The sequence below is a fragment of the Tachyglossus aculeatus genome, assembly GCF_015852505.1.
Source record: "Tachyglossus aculeatus isolate mTacAcu1 chromosome Y4 unlocalized genomic scaffold, mTacAcu1.pri scaffold_167_arrow_ctg1, whole genome shotgun sequence".
Taxonomy (NCBI): Eukaryota; Metazoa; Chordata; class Mammalia; order Monotremata; family Tachyglossidae; genus Tachyglossus; species Tachyglossus aculeatus.
In genome coordinates this window covers 346816-362437 of record NW_024044836.1, presented here as the reverse complement: position 1 = coordinate 362437, position 15622 = coordinate 346816, and the positions used below count along the sequence as shown (strand labels likewise).

At 45.9% G+C, this 15622-nt stretch overlaps 1 protein-coding gene across 1 annotated transcript in view; it reads left to right on the top strand.

Moving 5' to 3' along the window:
• The window catches only part of LOC119921748 (RING finger protein 17-like), a 71711-nt gene that overhangs the window by 16745 nt on the left and 39344 nt on the right, over positions 1–15622 (top strand). Inside the window, exons 2-5 of the mRNA XM_038741807.1 lie at positions 5350–5661; positions 5852–6002; positions 9231–9349; positions 15141–15231. Coding sequence (XP_038597735.1) covers positions 5350–5661; positions 5852–6002; positions 9231–9349; positions 15141–15231 — 673 coding nt within the window. The remainder of the gene's footprint in view (positions 1–5349; positions 5662–5851; positions 6003–9230; positions 9350–15140; positions 15232–15622) is intronic.

Below are 15622 nucleotides of genomic sequence, written 5' to 3'. Positions count from 1 at the left end.
TAGAAGCAGCAGCAGCAACAACAGTAGTAGTAGTAGCAGTGTTCAAAAAAGTCAGCATCAACAGTAGAATTGACCTGTGGTTGAGGTTGGAACTGAAAAAGTCATTGTGGGTGCCTTGTCCCAGAAACATCATAATCATCATCATCATCATCATCATCATCATCATCATCATTATTATTATTATCATCATCATCATTATCATTATTATTATTATTATTATTATTATTTATTATTACTAAAATGCCATTGAGTCATTTCCAATTAATAGCAACTCAATGGGTATATTTTTTCCAAAATGTCCTGTCCTCTTCCAAAATCTGTACTCTTTCTTACAGTTCTTCCTTAATCATTGTTATGGAATCTATCCATCTAGTGGCTGGCCTGCCTCTTTCTTGTTTTCCCTGGACTTTTCCTAGCATTAGTGTCTTCTCCAGAGAATCAGTTCTCTTTGGACCATGTGTCCAAAGTTTGCTAATCTAAGTCAAGTTATTTCACCTTCCAGAGGCCACTTTGGCATAATTTGCTCAGAAATCCATTTGTATGTTTTTCAGGCAGTCCATGGTATTCGCAAAAGCCTTCTCCAACACCACATTTCAAAAGAATCGATGTTCTTTCTATCCTCTTTTTTCACTGTCTGGCGTTCAGATCTGTACATTTTCACTGGTAACACCAAAGAATTGACAATGTGTCTGTTGGTGACAGTTGTTACATCAGCACGTTTCATGACTTTTTCCAGACTCTTCATAGCAAGTCTTTGTAACATTAATCTTCGGTGTATTGGTTGATTGGTTTATTATCGATTATCAAACCTAGGAGAGAAAAATTGTCAACTATTCCAATCTCCTATCCACCCACTACAAATGTGTTAAAACTTCCATTTGTCATGATCTTTGTTTCCATGACATTCAAATGTAGACCCATCTTTTTGCTCTGCTTCTTAACTTTTAATAATAAGCCCTTCAAATCTTCTTCACTTGCTGCTAGTAGGGTTACATCATCAGCCTAATAAAGGTTGTTTATATTCCTTCCTCCCAGCTTTAATCGCCATTCTTCGTCATCCAGTCTAGCTTCTTTCACTAGGTATTTGGTGTAAGGGATGAACAGATAAAGTGATAAGATGCATCCTTATCTTACACCCTTACTAATGGAAAACCGATTCATTCATTCATTCAATAGTATTTATTGAGCGCTTACTGTGTGCAGAGCACTGTACTAAGCGCTTATCTGTTTCCCCATACTCTCTTCTTATTGTAGTCTCTTGTTCATCATCAGGTTCCATATTAATGCAATTAAATAGTTTGGCATGCCCATTAGAAAACATAAAAAGGCTGTTTCTATTGCAGTTTTCCCGTTTGCCTCCTTTCCTTTAGTTCCTTATTTACATTTTGCCTCTCCTCTCTTGATACAACATGCCATGCAGGCCGAAGTTTGACAACTGTCTCCCAGTTTCAGCTGGGTTTCAGCATTGTCTGTGATTAATTGAACTGTGTCCTTAAAACACCTCTGCCCTCCTTTCTCTCGAGTTCCCAGCTTTCAGCTCCCCAAACAGCAGTATTTGGGGTATCCCACCATCCCACCCAGCGTGGCTGTGTTGAGGTGAGCATGGCTTCAATGCTAGGAGACTGGCTACATTCCTGAACTTCCTCGTTTGTGATCTGGTCTGCGTTTTGATAATTATTTTGGTCCACAAATGACTGTGATGGAATTGCTTAAGGAGCTAAATGTGGAGTTCAGAGCATGTTTTCACTCTCCTCAAGAAAACTCCAGAAACTCCAGTGTTGAACAGGTCACCATTGGCTTTAAGTCCTCAATCATCTTGCCTCATCCTACCTCATTTTGTTAGCCTCCTGCTGCATCCCAGTCCACAACCGTTGTTCCTCTCACACTAACCTTTTCTCACTGTACCTCCATCTCATCTATCTCACCACCGACCCTTGCACACATCCTGCCTCTGGCCTGGGATGCCCTCCCTCCTCATAGTAGACAGATAATTGCTCTCCCCATTTCAAAGCCTTATTGAAGGCACCTCTCCTCCAAGAAGCCTTCCCTGTCTAAACCCTTCTCTCCTCTTCTTCTATTCCCTTCTCCCATCTTCTCCTACTCCCTTCTGTATTGTTCTGACTTGTTCCCTTCATTCCTCCTGCCTCCCAACCCCCACAGCACATATGTGTATATGCCTCCCAACCCCCACAGCATATTTGTGTATATCTGTTATACATCATCCATCCATACGTCATCCAAGCCATCATCCCCGTCAGCTCTTCCGTACATTCAACTCCCTTCTCAGGCCCCTGGTTCCTCCCCCTCCTCCTTCCCTCAACCCCAACGATCTGGCTTCCTACTTCATTAATAAAATTAAATCCATCAGGTCCTACCTCCCCAAAGTCACTCCCCCCCTTCTCCACCGCCCCCTGGCTCTCAACACTGTCTGCTACTCTCCCATCCTTCCCAGCAGTATCCTCAGAGGAGCTCTCCTCCCTCCTCTCAGGTACTACTCCGGCCACCTGTGCTTCTGACCCCATTCCCTATCATGAAGTCTCTCACTCCGTCCCTTCTCCCCTCCTTAACTTCCATCTTCAACTGCTTACTCTCCACTTTTTCCTACCCCTCTGCCTTCAAACATGCCCATGTCTCTCCCATCCTAAAAATACCCTCTCCTAACCCCACCTAGCCTTCTAGTTATCGCCCCATGTCCCTCCTACCATTCCTTTCCAAACTCCTTGAACGAGTTGTCTACATGCGCTGCCTCGAATTCCTCAACACCAACTCTCTCCTTAACCCCCTCCAATCTGGCTTCCGTCCTGTACATTCCAAGGAAACTGCCCTGTCAAAGGTCACCAGTGACCTCCTGCTTGCCAAATCCAACGACTCGTACTCTATCCTAATCCTCCTCGACGTCTCAGCTGCCTTCGACACTGGGGACCACCCTCTTCTCCTCAACACACTATCCAATCTTGGCTTCACAGACTCAGTCCTCTCCTGGTTCTCCTCTTATCTCTCCAGTCGTTCATTCTCAGTCTCTTTTGCAGGCTCCTCCTCCCCCTCCCATCCCCTTACTGTGGGGGTTCCCCAAGGTTCAGTGCTTGGTCCCCTTCTGTTCTCAATCTACACTCACTCCCTTGGTGACCTCATTCGCTCCCACGGCTTCAACTATCATCTCTACGCTGATGACACCCACATCTACATCTCTGCCCCTGCTCTCTCCCCCTCCCACCAGGCTCACATCTCCTCCTGCCTTCAGGACATCTCCATCTAGATGTCTGCCTGCCACCTAAAACTCAACATGTCCAAAACTGAACTCCTTGTCTTCCCTCCCAAGCCCTGCCCTCTCTGACTTTCCCATCTCTGTTGACAGCACTACCATCCTTCCCGTCTCACAAGCCCGCAACCTCATTCACCCCTCACATCCAAGCCTTCACCAAAACCTGCCAGTCTCACCTCCGCAACATTGCCAAGATCCGCCCTTTCCTCTCCATCCAAACCGCTACCCTGCTCGTTCAAGCTCTCATTCTATCCTGTCTGGATTACTGTATCAGCCTCCTCTCTGGCCTCCCATCCTCTTGTCTCTCCCCACTTCAATCCATACTTAACGCTGCTGCCCAGATTGTCTTTGTCCAGAAACGCTCTGGGCATGTTACTCCCCTCCTCAAAAATCTCCAGTGGCTACCAATTAATCTGCGCATCAGGCAGAAACTCCTCACCCTCGGCTTCAAGGCTGTCCATCACCTCGCCCCCTCCTACCTCACCTCCTTTCTCTCCTTCTCCATCCCAGCCTGCACCCTCTGCTCCTCTGCTGCTAATCGCCTCACCATGCCTCGTTTTCGCCTGTCCCGCCGTCAGTTTCACTGTCAGTGCTGATTTCTTCAAAAGCTGCTGTTACTGATGATGCTACTGCTACTGCTACTGCTACTGCTACTGCTACTGCTACTGCTACTGCTACTGCTACTGTTACTGCTACTACAACCCAACCCTGCTTCACTGTGTATTGCTGCAGTTCCTCTCTTGAAGGCCCTACTGAGAGCTCACCTCCTCCAGGAGGCCTTCCCAGACTGAGCCCCTTCCTTCCTCTCCCCTTCGTCCCCCTCTCCATCCCCCCATCTTACCTCCTTCCCTTCCCCACAGCACCTGTGTATATGTATATATGTTTGTACATATTTATTACTCTATTTATTTATTTATTTATTTATCTTACTTGTACATATCTATTCTATTAATTTTATTTTGTCAATATGTTTGGTTTTGTTCTCTGTCTCCCCCTTCTAGACTGTGAGTCCACTGTTGGGTAGGGACTGTCTCTATGTGTTGGCTACTTGTACTTCCCAAGCGCTTAGTACAGTGCTCTGCACACAGTAAGCACTCAATAAATGCAATTGATTGATTGATTGATTGATTGCTTGATTGACCCCCCAGCCCACGTCATCCCCCTTGCCTGGAATGCCCTCCCTCCCCACATCCGCCAAGCTAGCTGTCTTCCTCCCGCCTTACCCCCTTCCCTTCCCCACAGCACCTGTATATATGTATATATGTTTGTACGTATTTATTACTCTATTTATTGATTTATTTAACTTGTACATATCTATTCTATTTATTTTATTTTGTTAATATGTTTTGTTTTGTTTTGTTTTGTTTTGTTCTCTGTCTCCCCCTTCTAGACTGTGAGCCCACTGTTGGGTAGGGACTGTCTCTATACGTTGCCAGCTTGTACTTCCCAAGCACTTAGTACAATGCTCTGCACACAGTAAGTGCTCAATAAATACGATTGGTTGATTGATTGATTGATTGATTGATCGATCTCACATCTGTCAGTAAACATTAGACCGTGGGTGCACTTTCAGGGCAGGAAATGAGCGCCTGCCTCCCTCGTATTTACTGAGTGTTTATTGTATTCATTCATTCATTCGATCATATTAATTGAGCGCTTAATGTGTGCAGAGCACTGTACTAAGCGCTTGGGAAGTAGAAATCAGGAACATGTAGAGACGGTCCCTACCCAGCAACGGGCTCACAGTCAAAGCACTGCCAAGCACTTGGCAGAGTACATCATAATAGAGTTGGTTAGACACGTTCCCTGCCCTCAAGGGGTCTATAGACTCCTGCTGCTACTGTTGCCGTCTCCCAAGTGCTTCGAACAGTGCCTGCCACTCAGGAAATGCTCATTTTAATGCCACTGACTGATAATTTTGTTTTTCTTGATTTTGACATTGTTAGAAAAACTGGCATCCTAAGCTGTATACCCCGATTTTAATGCTAGAGTTCATATCTAATTCATTTGATTGGCCTTATGTAATGTAAAATAATGGTAAACCGTCTCGTTTTGAAAAGCTATTTTGCGTGGGTAATATCTTTCAGATGTACTCCAAAGGAGAATTCCACAAAGCATGATGAAATCTGGGATCCTTCTCTGGAGGAAATTCTTTCATACGAAGCAAAGATCATTGGCTCTATAGTTGAGAAATCTGCACTGGATCAGGTCTCAGAGTCTTCTCTAGAGGAATTGCTTTCACATGGAACCGAAGTCACTGGCTCTGAAGTGAAAAAATCTGTGAAGGATCAGGGCTCAGAATTACTTGACCTCCAAGGACTGCCTGTGCAATTTTGTCATGTAGTGTCTCCAGAGAAAATATACTTCCACTGGTTGGAAACAGAGACTTTACTTGCAAGGTATTGCTAATGAAAACTAAGGAAATTGGCTCTTCTGGCTTTGGGAGTTGGAAGTCTAAAACTTGTTCAGGAAGTTATTCAAGTAGTGCTTCCGAATAGGATTTTAGTCATCCAAAAATATGCTTCCCCTGGAGCCTTTAAATAGAAGGAAAGGTAGGTTGACAGTTGTACATTTTTCACTTCTCTACAGTTTGCAGGAGGAGATGGCTGCTGTTTATGAAAACTCATACCTTGAACCAATTCCATGGACAAGTGGTATGCATTGCGCTGTTTTGATACCTCAGCTGCAACAATGGCGGAGAGGACAAATTACCAGAATGATTTCAGAAACTCTGGTAGAGGTAGGAATGGTGAACGTGTCTCATCTGATTCTGTTGTATCCACCCCACACCTAGCCCATAGAGGTGCGTAATTGTTGTACTGTATCTTTGACATTTTAAATTGCAGACCCATATTTTGTAGCCTGCAATGTGCTTTTGAACAGAACTTGGAGTTGCGCCATTGAGGCTTGCTTTTGTTAGGGCACCGTATCTGTATTTTCATTAAGCACCTATGGTGGGTGCGATTCAAGGCCGGTGGCAGGCTTTGCAAATGAAGGAGATTGCCAGAATCATTTTGATGCCATTAAACTGTCCATGGGCAATGCCTTTTTCTCTGGGTAGGAAAAATGAAGTAAAGAGTAAAGACTAAAGAATCACTCAGTACGCTAAAAAGGCTTCTGTAACAAAAGACGTATTCCACACGTCTCTTGCTTATTTTTGTGTCCCAGGATCTTGTTACCTTGAAAGTAGATCATCTGTTCTGATCACGTTAGTTTTGAGGAGGCCAAGGTAGAGGAGCCGACTTCTGCTATTAGAACCTGTGAGAAAGACTAGTTTACAGGTATTCATTTGGAATGAGAACAGCTGTCCTGACTCTGTTGTGAGTAGTTTTCCTCCTTTAAACTTAATGTGTTGCAACCAGTAAATACCAAATGAAAAGGAAGTACAACTGAAGCAACAGCGGTAGCCTGAGAAGCATGAGAAGCATCGTGGCCTAGTGGAAAGAGTACAAGCCCGAGATTCAGAAGACTTGGTTACTAAATCTGGTTCTACCATTTGCCTACTGTTTGACAGTGGATGAGTCCCTTAACTTCTCTGTTTCTCAGTTTGTCTTTCTGTGAAGTGGGGATTGAATACCTGTTTTACCATGCCCTTAGATGGTGAGCCCCGTGGGGGCAGAGGGTGTGCCCAACCCGAATATCTTGTTTCAACCCCAGGCCTCATCAATGCCTGGCACATAGTAAGCACTTAGCAATGTTACTGTCTTTATTAATGATTATTTTTATTCTTACTGTTGTTGTTGTTCTTCTGTACAACAACCACCACTGCTACCTGTGGTCTGCTTGTCCCATGTCCTAAGCATTTCGTGGCCAGGAACCACGGGTGGTCTCTATTCTCCTATTGCAACCCAGCCTGGACACTTCACTCCTCTAATGCTAATCTTCCACTGTACCTCGATCTCGCCTCTCTCGCCACCAACCTCTGGCCCACATCCTTCTTCTGGTCTGGAATGCCCTCCCTCTTCATATCCGACTGACAGTTACTCTCCCCACCCCCATGAAAGCCTCACTGAAGGCATATCTCCTCCAAGAGGCCTTACCCGACTTTCCAGTTTTCCTCCTTTCCCTTTCTTCCACTCCCTTCTGTGTTGGCCTGACTTGCTCCCTTTATGCATCCCCCCGCCCCCAGCCCCACAGCACTTATGTACACATCTGTAACTTATGTATTCCTATTATGTATTCCTTGTGTAACTTATGTATTCCTGTAACTTATGTCTGTCTCCCCCTCTAGACTTTAAGCTTGATGTGGGCAGGCATTGTATCTGTCTGTGGTATTGTACTCTCCGAAGCATTTAGTACAGTTCTGTGCACACAGTAAGTGCTCAATAGATACGATCGACTTGATGACTGACTACATTTTGGTGGGTTCCATGATAGGTTGGCACATTTTTCATGACTATCCATTCTTCAGGTGAAATCCTTCAAGACGATCTGATAAGTGAGTGGTTTATAGTGGCTACTGATAGATCGTGTTCCCTACTGGGTCACCCAGTCTTCTGACCAGGAGTGGGCCATGCCAGGGGAGAGGGTGGTGGGACTTGCCATGAAGCTCCGAAGGAGGAAGGGACTTGGTCTGGCTGTGGGTGTACAGATCAAAGAGGGGCTGGGTGCAGGGTGGTGGTGGGGCGGAGGTGTCAGACTGTCCACCAGAGACATACCTGCCCAAAGTTTCCTCTGAAACCGAAGTGACTCTGTCCCGGCTTTCTCTCCGGATCCCCGCTCCAGGGGACAGAGAGAAGATGGAGGGGCTTTGTTGGGAGACCACATCTGTAAGGGTGAAGGGGGACCCATGAAAACACAGTTTCTGTGTCAGGGGACACAGAGGCAGTTCCATCAGGGGCAGGGGTGGGGCCAGGGTCCGTGTCTCCAGTTCATCAGCCCGGGCTCCAGAGGGATGGAGCCCTTCTGTTCCATCCTCTAGAAGCAGGGAAGCACCTGCAGCTCCCTGCCAGGCTCCAAGGAGGGCAGAGGAGATGTGGGAGTTGGGTCTGCCGACCCCCCCACCCCCGTATCTGTTTACTTTTAATTGAAGAAAAACGCCCCAGAAACCAACAAATTAATCTGGGTTTGTTTTTGTTTTTTTCTTTTCCGTCTCCTGAATGGGCCCGCAAGAACTGCTCTGACCACAGAAAGTCTCTCCTCCCATCCTCCTCCTCCCCAGGGTAGGGAAGGACCCCGGACCAGGGAGGGCTGTGGCCACTGCCCAGCCCAGCATGCATTGGCAGTCTTTTCCTCAGCCCTGACTGGCCTCAGCTGCCCCTCAATGTCGGGCCAAAGCTGAACCCTGTGAGGGCTGGCCCGTGTACTTCGGAGCACCAGCACTCACCTTGTTGCCCACACTGGGTCCATGTCCATGCCTCCGTCATGGCTGAGGGACACATTTGAGAGCGGGCACCAGGCCAGCATCAGGTTGAGTCATATGACTGGCTGAGAGAGTTGGCACCGTGTTTGGTGGAAATTCAGACCTTTCTACTAGGGATTAGTGGAACTGACAGGCTGCCCAGGCAGATATGTCATCCAACCCAAGGCCTCTTATGCAACTTGCACCCCCATCTCGGACCCTCTTGCCGTTCAAAGTCAAGGGCTTCTATAGTACAGTAGTAATTAGGACGATCACCTGATCTTTACAAACAGGTCAAGTTCTCTTTAAGCATACAATAAAGTATTGAAACTAGGCAATTATGAGTTTTCAGGATTATTCCCAGCAGTGTTTTTGCATCTACACTGAGGACGAAAGCCCCACTTAATACATTGGAGTTCTGTTCGTCCCTCTCAGAGATTTTTCCCTTCACCTGAGCATAACTCCTTTTAGAGAGCATCTAGTTTGACAGCTATGTGAAAAGAGAGGTGAATGTTGAATGTTGCCTGTCTAAGGAAAGTTAAAGAAAGTCTTGTGGAGAAGGGGAAATTTGCTGCTCTCTGTCCCTTTCTGAGATTTTCCCTTCATCTGAGACTTACTCATTTTCAGGTCATTCAGTATGATTATGGTGTTGAAATGGAGGTGAACGTTTCTTGTCTAAGGAAGCTTAAAGAAAATATGATGGAGATGGGGAAATTTGCCTTGGAATGTTGCCTTGTCGATATCAGGTAAGACTGTTTATCTTAAGGATTGCGAATGTGCTGTTCCCTGTTGCCAGAATTAAAGCAGAATCTTCCTCGAAGATCAGAGCCTATGTGGTAAGACTCCTGCATCAGGGAGCTCCTAGCCTCTGGCCTGGCCAATGCCGGAAGAGATGTCTTCAGCTTGTAAAGTAGGAAGTGTTTCCTTCCCCCGTCCATCCCTAAGTCCCGAATTCACAAAAGCTGGCTCAGCCTAGGACCTGGAAGTAGTAATAGTAGAAATAAGGGTTAGTCATAATTGTGGTGTTCGTTAAGCATTTACTGTGTGACAAGCACCGCACCAAACTCTGGGATCGATATAGGATCAGACAGTCAGTCACAGTCCCTTGTCCCGTATATTTTACTGTCTCAAGTGCTTGGCACAGTGCTCTGCATGCACTAAGTGCTCCATAAATAATGATTGATTGACATGTTTGCATCAGTGCTAAGGAGGGGGAAAATAAGTTGATAAGCACTAGAGGTGGCTGAAGGGATGATGTGGGAAATCAGTCATGGAAAGCTAGTTGGGGGAGGTGGGATTTTATGGAGGGCTTCGAATAGGGACAGAGCTGTGATCATTTTGATGGTGGAGGGAAGTCCAGGCTCGGAGAACAGCGTGAGCATGGCCACGGAGGTGGGAGAGTTGAGAGTGTGGTAGAGCTGAATTTTTGGCTTGTGGGAGGTGGGGGTGGAATGAAGAGAGCAAGCTGAGGAATAGGGAATGAAGAGAGCAGGAAGGGAATGTGAACCCAGCCCTGAAGCCGATGGTGAGGAATTCTTGTGCAGTGCAGAGAGACCCAGGAATGCGGTCGTTCTACAGGAAGATGTTCTGCATTCCTCCAATGCCTACTGCCTAGAGTGTACCCTCCCAGCCTCAACTCACAAAGGGAGATCAGTTTCTTAGCACCTCTTTTCTGTTTGGCTTTTCTTTCATCTCAGAGTCCTGAGAACTATCAATTGGCTGTATTTATCGAGCGCTTGCTGTGTGCAGAGCACTGTACCAAGCTCTTAGGAGGACACAGTGTAACAGAGTTGGCAGATAGGTTCTTCACCCACAGTGAACTTAGAGTCTAGAGGCTCTAGACTCTTACAGTTTAGAGTATGCAGTGTACATATACGCATAGATAGATAGATAGATAGATAGATAGATAGATAGATAGATAGATAGATAGATAGATAGATAGATAGATAGATAGATAGATAGATAGATAGATAGATAGATAGATAGATAGATAGATGATAGATAGATAGATAGATAGATAGATAGATAGATAGATAGATAGATAGATAGATATATCTACCTATCTATCTACCTATATATATGTGTATGTAGATATTCATGTGGACTGTACCGTCTGGAAAACCTACAAGCCACCCTCTGTATTCTTAGTAGTCTGACCTGAAGCATCATGGCCTAGCAGATAGAACACGAGCCTTGGATTGAGAAGGTGATGGGTTCTAGACCCAGTTCCACCATTTCATTCATTCGTTCATTCATTCATCCATTCATTCAGTCGTATTTATGGAGTGCTTACTGTGTGCAGAGCACTGTACTAAGCGCTTGGAAAGTACAATTTGACAACAGACAGAGACACGCCCTACCCAACAACGGGCTCGCAGTCTAGAAGGAGGAGACAGACAAGAAAACAAAACAAGTAGACAGGTGTCAATACCATCAAAATAGATAAATAGAATTATAGTTATATACATATCATTAATAAAATAAATAGCAGCGTGGCTCAGTGGAAGGAGGACGGGCTTTGGAGTCAGGGGTCATGGGTTCGAATCCCTGCTCTGCCAATTGTCAGCTGAGCGACTTTGGGCAAGTCACTTAACTTCTCCGTGCCTCAGTTCCCTCATCTGTAAAATGGGGATTAAGGCTGTGGGGCCCCCGTGGGACAGCCTGGTCTCCTTGTAATCTCCCCAGCGCTTAGAACAGTGCTTTGCACATCGTAAGTGCTTAATAAATTCCATTATTATTATTATTATTAATAATAATATAATAATAATAATAAATAGAGTCATATGTACAAATATGCACAAGTGCCGTGGGGAGGGGAGGGGAAGGGCAGAGGGAGGGAGTGAAGGGAGTGGGGAGGGGAGGAGGAGCAGAGGAAAAAGGGGGGCTCAATCTGGGAAGGCCTCCTGGAGGAGGTGAGCACTCAGTAGGGCTTTGAAGGGAGGAAGAGAGCTCGTTTGGTGGATGTGTGGAGGAAGGGCATTCCAGGCCAGAGGTAGGTCATGGGCAAGGGGTCGATGGTAGGACAGGTGAGAACGAGGCACAGTGACCAGCAGAGGAAAGGAGTGTGCGGGCTGGGGTGTAGAAGGAGAGAAGGGAGATGAGGTAGGAAGGGGCAAGGTGATGGAGAGCTTTGAAGCCAATAGTGAGGAGTTTTCGTTTCATGCTATATAGTGGTTGATAAGCAACCACTCTAGAGTCTTGAGGACGGGAGTGACATGCCCAGGGCATTTCTGTAGAAAGAGAATCCGGGCAGCAGAGTGAAGTGTAGACTGAGGCAGGGAGAGACAGGAGGATGGGAGATCAGAAAGGAGGCTGATGCAGTAATCCAGTCGGACTAGGATGAGAGATTGAACCAACAAGGTGGCGGCTTGGATGGAGAGGAAAGGATGGATCTTGGCGATGTTGTGAAGGTGAGAGTGGCAGGTTTTGGTGATGGATGGGATGCCGCATAACCTTGGGTAAGTCACTTTGCCTCTCTGTGCCTCAGTTACCTCATCTCTAAAATGGCATTTAAGACCATGGGTCGGATGTGGGACAGGGACTGTGTCCAGTCTGATTTGCTTGTACTCACCCCCGGCGCTTAGTTCAGTGCCTGGCACATAGTAAGCACTTAACAAATAGCAGTATTATTATTATCATTGATATTATTATGATTATGATCATTATTGGTCCCTAAATGAGGAGTACTAGTGGAAGAAGGTGGTAGTACTAATAGTAGTACTTTTGTGCACATCTCCCAAATCCTCAAAATCTTCCAGTGGTTTTGCATTCTTCTTTGCATTTAAAAAAGTCCCGATCGTTGCCTTTGAGGCACTTAAACAGATCTCTCCCCTCAATGGTTATGTCTCTCCTGTCCAGTACAGCCCAGCTCACACACTTAGCTCTCCCTAAGGCAGTCTGTTCACCACACCTCGTTCTTGTCTCTCGACATTGTCCTCCCATTCTACCCCACCCCCCTTCCTGGAGCTCCTTCCCCCTCAAGAGCACGGCTCTCTTACCTTCAGAGTCCTTCTAAAATCCATCTTTCCTGGGAGAATTCTTCCGATTAGGCCAGAATTTCCCCACGGTGTTTGCCCCCCGCATTCTGCTACACCAGCTCTTCCACCCAATGTAGTTCTCACCCCATGCTCCCCATAGCACTTACGTACATGTCTTTCTACTGGATTTCATTTCCCTACCAGTGTTAACCGGCCCCACTAAACCGTAATCTCTTAGAGGGCTGGGTTGTGGTCTACTAACTGTTTTACTCACCCAAGCTCTCAGTATAGTGCTCTGAGCAGAGTAAGTGCTCAGCGTCGGCCTGTGATTAATTGATGAGTAAGATTTCATCGAGTTTCCGCTTGGTGCTAGTGCATGCACGTTGATGCTTGGAAGGAGAAAGGAGTGAGAAGCAGCGTGGTCTACTGGTTAGGGCATGAGCCTGGGAGTCAGAAGGACCTGGGTTCTAGTCCTGGCTATTGTCTGCTCTGTGACCCTGGGCAAGTCACTTCACTTCTCTGGGCCTCAGTTACCTGATCTGTAAATGGGGATTAAGACATTGAGCCCCATGTGGCAGAGGGACTGTGTGCAACTTGATAACCCTTTACCTACCTCAATGCCTCGAACAGTGCCTAGCATAGCAAATACCTTGAAAAAAACAAACAAGTGTAGAGCTTATACTGTAATGGAGGAGACAAGCATGAACATATTTACAGCTCAAGTAATTAAAACAAATATTTGAGAGCCCATACATGCCTGAGGGTGAGCCAAACAGGAGTCTGTTTGGTCTTTCTCCTCCTTGCCTCCCCTCCCTTATGAAACTTTTGTGTGGAAAGAGCTAGTTTTCTCTGGCACCGTGCTGGCCCATCTTTGGCCCATCTTTGGCAACTGACTTTCAGTTTTCAGCTGGGATGCAGGGTGGTCTGAGGCTTTGTCTGTGTCCTTTTACTGTGTCCTTAGTAGCTGACTTTCCATCAGTGTTCAGGCAGTCCAGAGGCTAGGAATCCTCCCCGTCTTGACCGTAATCCCTCTCTACACTGTTAAGCTCGTTGTGGGTAGGAAGCATATCCCCCAATTCTGTTGTACTGTACTCTCCCAAGCCCTAAATACTCTAGACTGTGAGCTCATTGTGGGCAGCACATGTGCCTGTTTGTTGTTGTGTTGCATTCTCCCAAGTACAGTGCTTTGCACAGAGCAAGCGCTCAGTAAATACAATTGAATGAATAAACGTTGTGCCCATAGAAAGCACTCAGCTAAATGCCATTGATTGATCGATTGAAAGGCGATCTGATCTGGTGAGTGTCCCACAGCTCTGATGCATATTTTGGAGCATCTGGGATTGTGATGAGTAATTACCATTTCTGTTGCCATGGCATACCTTTTAGCCTCCGGTGGATGGGGGTCATATCTACTAATTCTGCTGAACTCTCCAAAGAATTTAGTACAGTGTCCTTCCCGCAAAGTAAGCACTCAATACTATAGATTTATGGATTTTTGTACCCTCTCATTTGTACAGAACTAAACTTGGATTTATACTGCATTTTCACCCCTGCCCAGCTCCAAAGCACTTATGTCCATATCCGTACTCTCTTTTAATGTCTGTCTCCCCATCTGGTGTGCCTGCCAACTCTGTTATATTGTGCTCTCCCAAACGCGTAATTCAGTAAGTGTTCCATAAATATGATTGATTGATTGATTAATGGATGGATTAACTGAATTTCTTAACTAAACTGGTTGTCTGTTTTTTCTATCAAAATGTGTGAGGCCAGTTAAGGTAGCAGGAAGTGGGGGGGGGGGGGGGGGGGACCCAAATTGAACTTTAAGATCTTCCCAATTAGGTTTGGAAAACGCTACCAAGGCCTATTGCTTGACCTGAAGGAACAGGATGAACAATCCCCTTGCCATCAACAAAACGTTCTGTACATGAAAATCATCAAGCGGCCTAGCAGCCTTCTCCAGGCTCAAATCGTTCTTATCCCTTTTGACCTATTGCAGTGGTGTCAGTTTTCAACCTCTGAAATGTCTCTGTTGCTCGTCCTAAGGGGATCTAATAAGAGGAGCTCAGAGTTCTCGGAGCGCAGCTTTCCTGATTTTCACAGCCAAACTCTTTCCAGTGGAGCGAGATTGGGACTTTGGCACTTGATAAATACCATAAATGACATGATGTTGTTGAGCTCCTTGAGAGGAAAGCCACTGAGTCAGTGTGATGGTCTGTTTATACTTGTTGAGAAATTGGGCTGTAACAAAAAACAGAAAGCCATCAGGGAAACAGTGTGGGCTGGCTGAAGCCTGGGAGATTGATTAACTGAACTTCACGGAATTTGAGTGCTCTTTAGAAATGAACCCAAACACCATGGAGGTGTTCTGTCCTGCTGGAAAAAAGGGTTCTAGCCAAAGAGAAGTAATGTGGCCTAGTGGAAAGAGCACAGGCCTGAGAGTCAAGAGGTCCTGGGTTCTAATCCTGGCTCCGCCACTTGTCCGCTGTGTGACCTCAGGCAAATCACTTAACTTCAGTTGTGACTCAGTGTACCAGAGCAATTTCTCGCTTATCCCTTCTAGACCAGCCAGTGGGAGTGACAGATGGACAGCGACAACCTGTGACTATCTTTCGTTTTGCCTTACTGGAGCCGTAGCAAAAATAATCATTCAGGTCTGTATTCAAAGCAAGTAGTTTGCACGGGTGGGCCCAGGAATTGACCTAACATTCAGAGTGGGGTGGGCCCTAGCTAATCTGTGTGTTTGTTTGTTTGTTTTTTCCCTGAGATAGGCAATTTAAGATGAATTCGGGCTATGAAACTATGACTTCACTGCAGGGTCCCTACCTTCATTCATTCATTCATTCATTCATTCAATCAATTGTATTTATTGAGCGCTTACTGGGTGCAAAGCACTGTACTAAGCACTTGGGAAGTACAAGTTGGCAACATATAGAGACGGTCCCCACCCAACAACAGGCTGCAGGAGATATTAAAAGAGTCAAAGATGTACCATTCTTGGATTACATGCGTTAACAGTAAAACTTCAGGAAACACTTGATTCAC